This window comes from Setaria italica, chromosome VI (genome assembly GCF_000263155.2).
Source record: "Setaria italica strain Yugu1 chromosome VI, Setaria_italica_v2.0, whole genome shotgun sequence".
Classification (NCBI taxonomy): domain Eukaryota; kingdom Viridiplantae; phylum Streptophyta; class Magnoliopsida; order Poales; family Poaceae; genus Setaria; species Setaria italica.
This window is the reverse complement of record NC_028455.1, coordinates 28,690,856-28,704,183: the sequence shown is the minus strand read 5'-3', so window position 1 is coordinate 28,704,183 and position 13,328 is coordinate 28,690,856. Positions and strand designations below refer to the sequence as shown.

At 46.6% G+C, this 13,328-nt stretch overlaps 1 protein-coding gene across 1 annotated transcript; it reads left to right on the top strand.

Annotated features, from left to right (window-relative positions):
- Nucleotides 1–2,706: 2,706 nt before the first annotated feature.
- On the top strand, nucleotides 2,707–5,843 carry LOC101753438 (putrescine hydroxycinnamoyltransferase 1). Its single transcript, XM_004973503.2, has 2 exons — nucleotides 2,707–3,197; nucleotides 4,843–5,843. The coding sequence occupies exons 1-2, from the start codon at nucleotides 2,769–2,771 to the stop codon at nucleotides 5,710–5,712; spliced, it is 1,299 nt and encodes a 432-aa protein (XP_004973560.1). The 5' UTR covers nucleotides 2,707–2,768; the 3' UTR covers nucleotides 5,713–5,843.
- The last annotated feature ends 7,485 nt before the right edge of the window (nucleotides 5,844–13,328 follow it).

The window sequence follows — 13,328 nt, the reverse complement described above, 5'->3', positions numbered from 1 at the left end:
AAAGAAGGGCCACGTTGATCGGCCTGGACCCCTCCAGGCTGATCGACCTGAGGCTTTCCTTGCTCCCCTCGCCTTCCAATTTTTGCTACACGCTCTTCAGACTATAAATACTCCAAAAATTCACCAAGCCCTGAAATCAATCCACCAGAACTCGATGAAACCAAAGGCGTACACCAGAGGGAGCTGACGACCACTACGAGTCTTCGAAGTTGCCTAGGAGATGGATTAGGCTAGACCCTAGTCACCATGGTCGTCCTTGCGCAGCGAAACCATGGTGGAGTTTTGGAGCCGAGCCTTGTGATCACTAAGGCTTATGTACACACAATGGTGATATTAATCTAATCCTATGCTTACTTTGACCTACTATGATGCATACTTATTCTCAAATATTTAGCTAGCATATATTCTTAGTAGGAATAGATGTAATCGTTGTGATTAGTCTATGTCTTGCGGATACATCTTAGTAGTGTGTAGGAAGTCGGTGTGTTTACCTTCGTGTGGTGACAACATGTGGGGTAGGGAAAAGACCGAACAATTGCGTATTGTTGAGTAGAATCGATGGCGAGTATTGTGGGAGTCATTTGAGGTAAAGCTTTGAGAAACCGGAGGTGTTAACACGCACCTCGCAGTAGCGACCACAAGAAAGTTGTATGTGATGTCACGTCCTATCCTCCAAGTCATTCACCACTGCTGTCATTTTATTTGGACTTTTTCGAGTAGTTTATGATATTGCCATACACTTCATAAGGAAAGGTACTGCAGTTTATTTTATTTGCATTGATAGCTTGAGATCGGGACCTGCCAGAGATCAGTCTCACACGCAGTCGTTTCACCATGACGCATGAAAGATATGCTCACGAACTCAGCAAGATATTCACCATGCTGAGTTTTCGTGTAATCTGCTAAACTGCAGTAACTTAAATTTACATGCGAGGAATGAACGGTGAAAAAGTTGTACCACTGCACCATCTTAAATTTTTAAATTCCACGGATTGATAAACTTTCGATGGAATACTATAAGGGAAAAGCTACAATGATTCGTGCGCTTGCGGTTCACAAATTGGCGTGCTAACTGCCGTCAATAAGCACACAGATTCCTTCCCCAACGCAAGAAGAAAGAACATACCAATCCTCCTTCGATCTTTGCTGGAGATGCCGCTACCACCGCTGCCGCCGCTGGAGACACGAAGAGGAAAACCTAACCCTAACCGGCGATATAAAGCCACCGGCGGAACATACAAGCACTAAGGCCTAGGCCTACAGCTATACAGGTCCTCCCGTCGAGGTGCCGGGCTCCCCCTCATCTCCGTCGCTGATGAGGCCACAAGAGGAGAGGGGACCCGCGGATCGATGGAGGAAAAAGTCGATTCACCCTCTGAATCGCCTGGCTACACTGTATACACGGTAGCGTGGGGAAAGTAGAGGAGAAAATAGCGAGCAGAATGTTACTTACTCGTTTCATGGAGCGTACAAAGTCATTGGGCAATAGCATTTCAAACTTACCAACAAATTTTATAAAAAAAATAAAATTTGTAGGTGACCAATTCAATAGATAATAAAAATTGAACTTGATTTTGTTACTTATCTATACGTAACATCTCATATTCACTCCTGATTTATTTATTTCATGAAACATATAGAACATCTCATACTTCTATTGCATATGGAAAAAAGAGAACTTCATGGGGAGTCAATCATTGGGTTATAAAAGGGCTAAGTATTGCCATGGACCCTATACTCCAAGTGCTGCAGCGTAATACTCAACACCTTTTAGCCTTCCTATGTTCGGGATGTATTGTTTATCTCTCAGGTGTCATTTTTGCATACCGTGCCTTATTTTTTGCACATCTTGATTCAATTTGCTCATTCGTTAATCCTTGTCTTTGTTCTACTATGATGCTAGTATAATGCAATCTATCATGATCACAATTTTTTCTTATAGTGGTCAATGTGAATGGAGATATTTCAGTTTGTTCCTACAATTAATGAAATAGTTAAATGTTTAAAAAGAAAACCATCCACTATAACTGGAATATTTGGGATATGCGTGCAATCATCAGTCCTTTCTTGAGCATAGATCTCTTGAGATGGTAATGTCTGATCACCTACATTGTGTTGCATTTGTATGACATCTATCTATAATTCTATATTATCTATATTATACTATGAAGAATGAAAATAATTGAAAATCTTTCTTACCCAAATCGGCTCCACCTTACCCCCATACGCCGGACCCACATGTCAGGCGCGAGGGAGGTGGGAAAGGGTGCTGACCCAAAGAAATTGAATGTTAGAGAATGTTTCTACCAAAAACAGATTTCTTTTTCCACTGCCCGCAGCCTTACCCACCTATCCCATGCCAAACCCTGCCACCCCTTCATCTTCCTCGATTCGCCTATCATTTCCCTCCTTGCTTAGAAGATGTTGATTGCAATGTTTTAAAATGTTGAATTTGGATCTCTAATTTAGGTCTAATGGGCTTTAAAGTTGTACTCCCTCCGTTTTGGCTTTTCTAGGTACGTAGCTTTTACTATGTATCTAGTATACACTATATCTAGATACGTTATGTATCTAGAAAAATCAAAACGAATAGTAATTTAGGACGGAAGAAGTACCTCTAATTTAGGTTCCACAAGTTAAGCCCTCTCCCTCGCCCGTCTACTAATACGCCGCAGTTCCACACACCACGAGAGCACAAGGCACTCGCAGACTCGCTATCAGCAGAGGCTACACGAGCAGCAGAGACAGCAAAGAAAGAGAGAGGGACGATGAAGGTTGACGTGATGGAGACGACGCTGGTGGCGCCGAGCGAGGACACGCCACGGCGGGAGCTGTGGCTGTCCAACCTCGATCTCGCCGTGCCCAAGACGCACACGCCGCTCGTCTACTACTACCCGGCGTCGGAACTCGGCGCCGGCGTGGGACCGGAGGGCTCCTTCTTTGCGGCGGAGCGGCTGAAGGCGGCGCTGGCCAGGGCGCTGGTGCCATTCTACCCGCTGGCCGGTCGGCTCGGCGTGGGTGAGGGCGGGCGCCTGCAGATCGACTGCAACGCGGAGGGCGCGCTCTTCGTGGTCGCCCAGGCCGACTTTGCGGGCGACAATGTCTTCCGGGACTACGAGCCGTCGCCGGAGGTCAGACGGATGTTCGTGCCGTTCGTGCCCTCCGGCGACCCGCCCTGCGTCATGGCCATGTTCCAGGTGAGACAGTGCGCACACACACACATGAATCCATGCTCCATGGTCGATCCAGCATCTCTGCGCTTTTAATCCTGTGTAAGTAGCTTCGATGCCCACGGGTCGTAATCAGTCGCGCTCTTTAGCTATGCACACGTGGAAACGGCTCGTCGGCTACACGGAGTTCGCTATGAATCCTTGGCTCTGCTTGGAAGGCGTGAACTTTATGGGATTCCTCTAGGTTAATTCACGCGAAATTACTTTATGAGACTTAGAAAAAGGTGAAGATGACAACTGAATTGGCCGGAACGAACGATTCTACGCAATCACAAAATTTGAAGAACATCTTCAGCCGCTACACTTGAAAACTTTGGGTAATAAACCCACATGACACCGGATCGAAAACATAGCTCAAAGATTTCGCTGCCACTGCACCTGAGAGCTGAGATTGTATATATAATCCATCTTATATATAATCTATAAGCTGAGGAAGGATAGCTTATTGGATTGTTATTGTCATCTAAGACATATTTGTTTCAGCTTACAGATTATTAGTTGGATTGTATAATCTAAGTTGGGAAACAAACATGACCGGTTGTGGTGATTCCTGAACCAAACGTTAGCTACAAATGAGCAAGCTCCCTTAGCATGAGCGATGCAAAGGTTTGGTGTCAACGTAAACAGAGTCCATATGACCTATGTCCTGTGTGTAACAAACTGATGGCCGTATCCGTACATCAGCTATTACCTAGCTACGTGTCAATGTCTGACTAGTGCTGCATCCATCGGCAAGGTGTGGACGACTTGCATTTGCATTATTGCATGCACGTAAGTGGAAGCTGACTTCTTTGAACAATAGGAATGAAAACGGGAGAAAAATAATTGCCGTCACAGCTGTTGAAATCAGTAGCGTGCCAACGCCTATCAAAATCTATCCGATGAACATCACACAATCGGGACGTGCGTGCGGAGTTATGTTGGCGGCCCAAAAAATAAGACAGAACAAAGCTGAAGGGATCGATATGATAAATCCACATCTCAGAATAGGCTTTTTTTTACATGATGATGACGTGCGAAAAGGGTAGCTGATGAACATGACAAGCGTATAATCCCGGTCGCCGCGGTGTGTGTAAATCGTGGGCAGAAGTAAAGCACGGCAGCCGCTGCAATCGTGGGCAGAAGTAAATTGGCAACTTGGAGTAGGCATCTCTCTACTCCTTGTTTTGACTTCTGATGCCGCTGTATCTCATGACGCAGCGTCTGGATTATGAATAATACTTGTGCAGTTAATTATCTGCAAATAGTTTTATGTGATGTCACGTCCTATCCTCCAAGTCATTCACCACTGCTGTCATTTTATTTGGACTTTTTCGAGTAGTTTATGATATTGCCATACACTTCATAAGGAAAGGTACTGCAGTTTATTTTATTTGCATTGATAGCTTGAGATCGGGACCTGCCAGAGATCAGTCTCACACGCAGTCGTTTCACCATGACGCATGAAAGATATGCTCACGAACTCAGCAAGATATTCACCATGCTGAGTTTTCGTGTAATCTGCTAAACTGCAGTAACTTAAATTTACATGCGAGGAATGAAACGGTGAAAAAGTTGTACCACTGCACCATCTTAAATTCTTAATTCCTTGGAGGTGCGCGCGCGCGTGCAGGTGACGTTCCTCAAGTGCGGCGGCGTGGTGCTGGGCACGGGCATCCACCACGTGGCCTTGGACGGCATGGGCGCGTTCCACTTCATCCAGACCTGGACCGGGGTGTCCCGTGGCCTCGGCACCGCCGAGGCCTGCGGCCCGCCGCCGTTCCACGATCGGACGCTCCTCCGCGCGCGCTCCCCTCCGGCCCCCGCCTTCCACCACCCCGTCTACTCCCCGGCGCTGCTCAGCGGCCGGCCCCGTCCCTTCGTCACCCGCGTGTACTCCGTCTCCCCGAAGCTCCTCGCCGACCTCAAGTCCCGCTGCGCGCCCGGCGCGTCCACCTACTGTGCCGTCACCGCGCACCTCTGGCGCGCCATGTGCGCCGCCCGCGGGCTCGCCCCGGGGGTCGACACCCGGCTCCGCGTGCCGGCCAACGTCCGCCACCGCCTCCGCCCGCCGCTGCCGCGGAGCTACTTCGGGAACGCCATCGTGCGCGACCTCGTCACCGCCCGGGTGGAGGACGTGCTGGCGCGCCCGCTCGGGTTCGTGGCGCGGGCGATCGGGGACGCCGTGGGACGCGTGGACGACGCCTACGCGCGCTCCGTGGTGGACTACTTGGAGGTGGAGTCCGAGAAGGGCGGCCAGGCGGCGCGCGGGCAGCTCATGCCGGAGACGGACCTGTGGGTGGTCAGCTGGCTGGGGATGCCCATGTACGACGCGGACTTCGGATGGAGCGCGCCGCGGTTCGTCGCGCCGGCGCAGATGTTCGGCAGCGGCACAGCGTACGTGACGCAGCACGCCAGCAAGGACGACGACGGCATCACCGTGCAGTTCGCGCTGGAGCCCGAGTACCTGCAGTGCTTCGAGAAGGTGTTCTACGGGGAGTGAGATCACCTTTGTTGTCTTGTTAACGTGTGTTTGGGTTTGTACCGACTGTTCTGAGTGCTTAATATTTGAATTTGGAGTTCGACGATGTGCATGCATAGGGGCAGCTTTGTTGGATCAAAGCTGTTTTTTTTATTTCTCTTGTGCCGAGAATGAATCTCATGTGCATTTCCATGCTCATGGAAGTCAATTAACTATGAGCAAATTTTACGGTCGTAAACTTGTCCTGAATTCTCATCCCCATCTAGGTACTCTCAAAATGCCCACGGTGATCCTTAAACTTGTTCGGAACTCTCATCCTGGTCCTTTAACTTGTCCTGAGCTCTCATCTCAGTCACGGTACTCTTAAAATGCACATAACAACCTAAACTTGTTCCGAATTCTCATCTAAGTCCATAAACTTATCTAGTCCTCTCATCCACTAAAACTTTGTGCGGGGTTTGAACTTGGTTTAAAATCCTCATTAATTTTTGATCGATTTTGAATGGGTTGGTTTCAAATACTTATGAACTTTGCATGAATTTGAGTGGGATTCAAATCCTAAAAGTTCAAATCCCACTCAAAATCAATCTGAAATTCATAAGCAATTGAAACCAAGTTTGAATCCCATTCAAAATTGATAAAACATTCATTAGGATTTCAAACCAAGATCAAATCCAACTCAAAGCTTTAGTAGATGAGAGCTCTTTGTAAATTTATGGATGTGGATGAGAGCTCGGAATAAGTTTATGACCTGGATGAGAGCTCGGGACAAGTTTCGGACTTTTATGTGCATTTCGAGAGTACCGGGGCTAGGATGAGAGTTTGGAACAAGTTTAAGGACTGCTATGTGTCGGTATTTAGACCCGGCAACCTACCAAGGGAGGTGCCCGAGGTAGTGTTTTGGTTAGTGGGGCTCGTCAAGATCAAGAACTCGAAGCTAAATACAGATACATGATTTAGATAGGTTCGGGCCGTTAGATTGCATAATACCCTATGTCTTGTGTGTTGGTTGAATTGAATTGCTTTGGAGGGGGTCCCTGCCTCGCCTTATATTGCCAGGGGCAGAGTTATAGGTCGGTTGGTTACAAGAATACTAGTCGGATATGATTAGAGGAGTTTTACTCTTATTACAATGAGTACTTTCCTAATCCTCGACTACGCCGTTCTACACCATGGTCTCCATGTCAGATGTGTCTCAGTATCCAGCCCCATATTTAGGACTATCCAAACCTTCTGGTGGGCCTATAGATATATGTACAACAAACCCCTGAGTACTTTTTAGTCAAATACAACATTTTCGAGTACTTTTGCAGACTTTAACGACTAGTTTTGGTACTCTTCGAGTACTTCATCTAGTTGAATCTTCAAAGGTACCCAAAAACTGCATGCAGCTAGAATGTTCTTAAGCCTCATTTAACTTAGTCTCATATCCTTCAATGTTGAATTTTATATAGAAGTGCGATGAAAGTCGCACTCCATATGGAGTAGCCCTCGAGTCTTAGGATGAATCGAAGAATCAGACTGAGGGTCAATCTGTAATTTACATCACTTGCCCCTTAAAATCTGGAGAAATTTTTTTTCGTCAATGAACACGTGGCATACAGCCCCCGAGCCTTTAGCTGACTAGTTTGGTGGGTATAAGGGTTAACCTTTGGTCAATGTGACCATCTTCGGAAGGAGATCTTATCTCTTCCTGAAATAAAGGTAACTGCCAATCAGATGTCCGAAATTCTAGGGATCCTTTAAGTCAAAATCCCTTCATTTGCGCAATTTTTACAGTGCCACTATTATAAATAACGGAGGAAGTTATCCCTTCCGTTTTACCTTTGCCATTTGTCTTTCCATCTTCCACACTTTAGCCCTAGTGTCGCCGCCACTGTTTGATCTCCGAACACTAGCCTCGCCGTCCTCCCACCAAGCAGCTCCCGAGCGTATGTAACAGAAGAAGCTCGTGACATCAAGGATGGGTAGGAAAGCTGCTACGTCAAAATCAGGTGAAGGCGAGAAGAAGAAGACATCTGACAAGAAGAAAGAGCTGCAGTTGCCGGTGCCCAAGTACGAGAAAACCGATCAGACCGCGCCGCCAAATCCCGTCTATGCCTAGAAGCAGTCAACTCTGAAGGAGGAGGACATCAAGGCGCTCGTAGCCGCCAAATTACTCCAAGATCAGAACTTCATCAGCTAAAGATCTGCTTATGACAACGCCTGCTCATTGGAGACTTATCCCAATGAGATGGTAATATTTGCCCACTTCATTGAGCGGGGTCTTGCATTGCCAACTTCAGATTTCTTCCAAGACTTGCTGGATTTCTATAAATTGGAGTTGGTTCATCTGAACCCCAATGGAATCTTTCACATTACTGTTTTCATCCACTTATGTGAAGCTTTTCTGAGGATCAGGCCGTATTTTCAGTTATTCCGAAAGTTTTTTCATGTGAAGCCACAACCCTCAAAAGATCATACCCTCTTGGTTGGAGGCGCCGGGATCCAGATGTGAGAGACAACGAGCGGCTTGTATTTGGATTACGAGTTGATAGGCTCCAATACCAGGTGGAAGGAAAAGTGGTGCTACATTAGCAACCATGATCTGAAACTACCCAAAATGATAGGGCATCGCCCCTTATAGAACAACCACTGGCTTGATAAACCAAAACATGGAAATTGCCTCCAACTACCCGAGCTGATGAGTAGAATAGCGTAGTTGAAACAAGAGAGTCTTACTGGAATCGAAGTTGCATTCAGCTTTATGAAGCGACGTATCCAGCCCCTGTAGCAGAGGTGCCACTTTGGCTATCAATACACCGGCCTAGACGATCCCTCCAGATTCTCTCTGGAAGACATTAGCACTGATGAAGTCATGGCGAGGCTCAAACAGATGTTCAAAAATGTGGGCGAGATCCCCACTATTGTGTGGGAATTCAGTGCCACCAACCCACCAAAGCCTGTAAGTAACCATGGCTATAGCCCCCAAGTACTTTATTTGAAGTTGTTGGGTTTGCTAACTTGTCTTTCTTTGCAGGAAGATGTTGATTTGTATTTCTCTGCTCCTACTCCACCCGAATCCGAAGAATCCTATGAAGCTACTCCTTGTGTGTTTACGCGGGAAGTCATGATAAGCGATGACCAGGAGGAGGAGGTAGTTGAGTCCTCCAGCAGCACTAGTTCTGACGCCGTAGATGAAGTCAAGGCGCAGCCATCTGCTAAGGCTGGGTCTTCCTCCGGAGCAAGGAAACGCTCGGCTGCTAATGAGCTTGAAGCTATGATTCCTCCACACCGAAGAAGAAGTGATCCGTTATTGCGGAACGGGTCATGAATAAGTCTGTACCCGCGAAAGATGTGGCTCACACGGTAATTACTTATGAGGAAGGACAAGATCCTAAGTATTGTGTACTCCTGAAAGGTGTTTCTAGTATCACCACCATGTCTACTCAGGATGACACTGGTGGTTTGTAGGTACTCGAAGAGGTGGCCGAAACGGAGAAGGCGACTGCAGTGGCTGCTCAAAGCAAGGCGCCAATCACCGATGAGCTGATTGAGATTGAGGATGATCCAGAGCCTCAAAATGTAGTTTAGGTTGATCCACAGGTGATAAACCTCAATGTCGTAGAGACAACTCAAGCAGCAGAGGCGAAGCTCAAGGCTGGCCAAGATCCTCTTGTGGATGTGCAGGCCCCGCTAAAAGCGCCCATCTCCATCTGTCAAGCCACTGCGATTGTTTGGCAAACCCACGCTGAAGTTGAGGAGATTGTCAAAGTAATATTTCCTCTCCTTTCGAGTACTTATTGTAACAAGCTAAGGTTTTGTCTTGTGCAGGAAATCCTCTCATCTGGACCTTGGAGGACCTGCCTCTAGGCCCATGACTGATGGCGGTAGCCTCTCAGTTCAGGACGTTGCCCCAGCCCAAGCAAATCCATAGCTGGAAAATCAACCCACGATGACAAGTAGTCCATGTGTTGTTTCTTTTGTAGTAGCATTGATGCAAAAAGTAAAATCATCATTGACTGATGTTTGTGGTGCCAGCCCCCGAGCAACAAGTACCCGAGGAGACGGTGGCTGCCGTGGACATGTCGGCTACTTCTGCAGCCTCCGCGTAACCGATTGGGGGTGAAATAGAGACTACCTCTAGCACCGTGGTTGCAGATGTAGCCCCCGAGCTAGAGATAGAAGTCGGGGCGGCGACAACCCATGGGACCATGGCTGTTAATTCATCTTCTGAACCTGGGACGTCTGCTGGTTTTGCCATGGTTCCTCATGCAAGCGCGAATGCTGATATTGCAAACCTAGTTGGATCACTCTAGAGGACATCCAGTTGATTGATGGTCGCTGCTGAACCCGAAGATGATAGCTAGAATCATGGAGATGCACCATCATCTTGGTAATTTTGCATAGGTGAGTTGAGATTGTCTTGCTCTATTTCGCAATATTTGCTAACTTCTACCCTGGTGACAATGCGAGTACTAATTTTTGGGTTCCAGTACCTTATCAATCGCTCCCACTGCAAGTCATAGATGCTCGAGGGGTATGGTGATACCGTACTCCGTGCTGAAGCTCTGGAGAAAGAACTTACGAAAGAAAAACTGTACATCTCCCGCTTGATGATGAAGCACGACAGCTCGACAGCGGCCTTGTGGAACCGGATTTAACATTTGGGGGATGAGAAGGAGCGTCTTACTGCTTGCAATAAGTCTCTCAATCACAAAATTGAAGGTAGTCTCTTCTCCTTTGATGTTCATCGGCTACTGATTGTATGTCGATTCTTATTAACCCCATGCTGATGTTGCACAAAATATAAGAAACTGGAACCAGAGCTTCAAGCATCAATCACCGATTGGAAAAATGTCTTCTATTGGGTGACAGATCAACACGACAAGCTAGTGCTTCATGTTGAAAAGTTGGAGCATGATCTGGAGAAGGAGACACAGATGCGCAAGGATGGTGAGGTTGATCTGGTTAATGCTATGAAGACCATCCGAGAGCACGAAGCTGAGCTAGAAGCTGCCAAACTCGCTCTGAAGGAGATATCTGAAGCGACCTAGTCAATAGCGGACATGGTGGAGTCTCCAGTTGAAGGTGTAGAGCCCCATTAGCTATTTGAAGTACTCATGAACGTGCTAGGGAAATTCACCAGCTACATTCAGAAGATGGCGAAGTCTATCTCCAAGCAACTGCTGAGCTTCGTCAAGTCTTTCTATCCTCAAGCTGATCTGGCTCCTATTGCAGAAGGTATAGCAAATGACTGCTCTGATGACTCTTCAAGTAGTACATGCAAGAGATGAACCCCATTGCAGAAGAATTAGCCAATCATCTGGTCCTTGAGTAGTTCTGTATTAAGGCAAACATTAGTTCTATTTTGAAAACATGAAATGAATGCTTTGTAATGTAAATATTTCTAAGTCTTGATGCAATCTCCACTATTTTCGACTTGTTATTTTAGTGCATCTTACAATCTTCCCTAATATTTTACTCGTACGGTGGATGTAAATGTCTGTGCATAAGGCTTCTTTGATGAGCCTCATCAAGCACTAGTTGTGAGTACTCTTGTGATGTGTTCCTTTGTTGCGGTGCACGAGTACTCAAGTTACCTGGGCTGCAGGCTTCTTTCAATAGAGGTCTCTTTAGGGTCTTATGTACAGAGTATGTCTCCACGTACTCAATAGGCTCACTTTGACGTTCACTCAAAGATTCCTGGAATTCTGCAAATTTGTTTTTACAAGCCGCGACTGGACAAGTTTGTCCGATGAGTTAATTAACACATAAAGTTTACTACAGACTTGCTTTGCAAGCTACAATTGGACGATTTTGTCTAGTGAGTTGAATAACTTATTATAATTTTGCAGACTTGCTATTACAAGCGGTACTTGGGTGATTTTGCCCAGTGGAGCTGAAAAGCTCATTGTAGTTGTGCAGACTTGTTATTACAAGCCGTGATAAGGCAGAAATAAGTAGTCGAATTACGACAAAAATATGATTGCTTTATTAAATTGTAAATCTACAACTAGGGCTGATGGTCGATTTACATGAATATGCAAATTGAAATTAGCGATAATATCGATAGGGTTGCTCAATGTTCCACGAGTTGTCGACGTCTTCACCTGAGGGGTGTTATAATCGATATGATTCAGGTCCAGTGACCTTGGAGATGATAAAAGGCTCCCCCCATGGTGAGTTGATCTTGTGTAGCCCTTCGGTGTCCTGGATACGGTGAAGGACCATGTTGCCTATGTTGAATGATCGTTCTTTGATGTTTCGATCATGGTAGCGGCGAAGGCCTTCGAGGTATCTTGCGAACTGGATGAGTGCTACGCAGCGAGCTTCTTTGAGGCTGTCAATGTCTAGACACCTTGTTTCCTCTGCTACACCTTCCTCATACTGCTCGACTGTTGGAGATTTCCACATGACGTCGATAGGTAGGACAACTTCGAATTCGTAGACCAGGAAGTACGGCGATTGCCCTGTAGGCTTGCATAGCTGGGTAGTTTTTTGAGCCATTTGCCTCCTTTTGTGTTTCCAATATCATGCAGTCTTTTCTTGAGAGCTTCCAGTACCATCCCATTGGCGCGCTCAACCTGGCTATTGGCCCGCAGATGAGTGACAGAGACAAATCGGACATCGATCCCACTATTCTCGCAGTATTCCCAGAACCCATGGTTGTTGAAATTTGAACCCAGGTCTGTGATTATGTGATTGGGGAAGCCGTAGCAATGAACAAGCTCATTGTGGAAGTTGAGTACTTTGTCTGCTTTGGGGCAGGTAACTGGCTTCACCTCGATCCACTTGTTAAACTTGTCAAAGGCCACCAGAACTCAGTTGAATCCTCTAGATGTGGTGGGCTATGGGCCAATGATGTCTAGCCCCCAGCACATAAAGGTCCAAGAGGGTGGTATGGTGATCAACTTCTAGGTAGGGATGTGCTACTGCTTGGAAAAGAATTGGCACCCTTGGCATTGGCGGACTAGTTCCTTGGCGTCAGCGAGAGATGTAGGCTAATAGAACCTTGATCTGAAAGTTTTACTCACAATTGTGCATAAGGACGCGTGGTTGCCGCAAATGCCTTTGTGGATCTCCTCTAGTATGTCCTTGCCGTCTTGCCGTGAGACGCACTTCATGAGTACTCCTGACGATGCGCCTCTTCTGTAAAGTTTGTCTCCAACTAGAACATAGTTCTTGCTGCATTGTAAGATTTGCTCTGCCTCTGTCTTGTCTGACGGTAACTTGTGCTTTTTGGTGTAGTCGATAAAGGGGACTCTCCAGTCTACGTCGATCATCATGACCTCCCGATCTGGTGTGGTAGGACCTCGATCAGTGGTTGTTGATGGTATCGGCTCTATTATGGATGGCTTGTGTAGCTTATGGATGAAAACCCTACTGAAACTTGAGCACGAGTAGATCCAAGCTTGGATAGGACGTCCACAACAATGTTGTTGTCATGAACTATATGGTGGAACTCCAAACTATAGAATTTGTTCTCTAGCTTGCGTACTTCTAGGCAATATGCATCCATGTTCTCCTTATGGCAGTGCCACTCATCATTGACTTGATTGATCACTACCAGTGATTCATCGTAGACCAAAAATCACATTATTCCTAGCGAGACTGCCAGGCGGAGCCCATGCAGAAGCGCCTCGTATTAAGCTTCA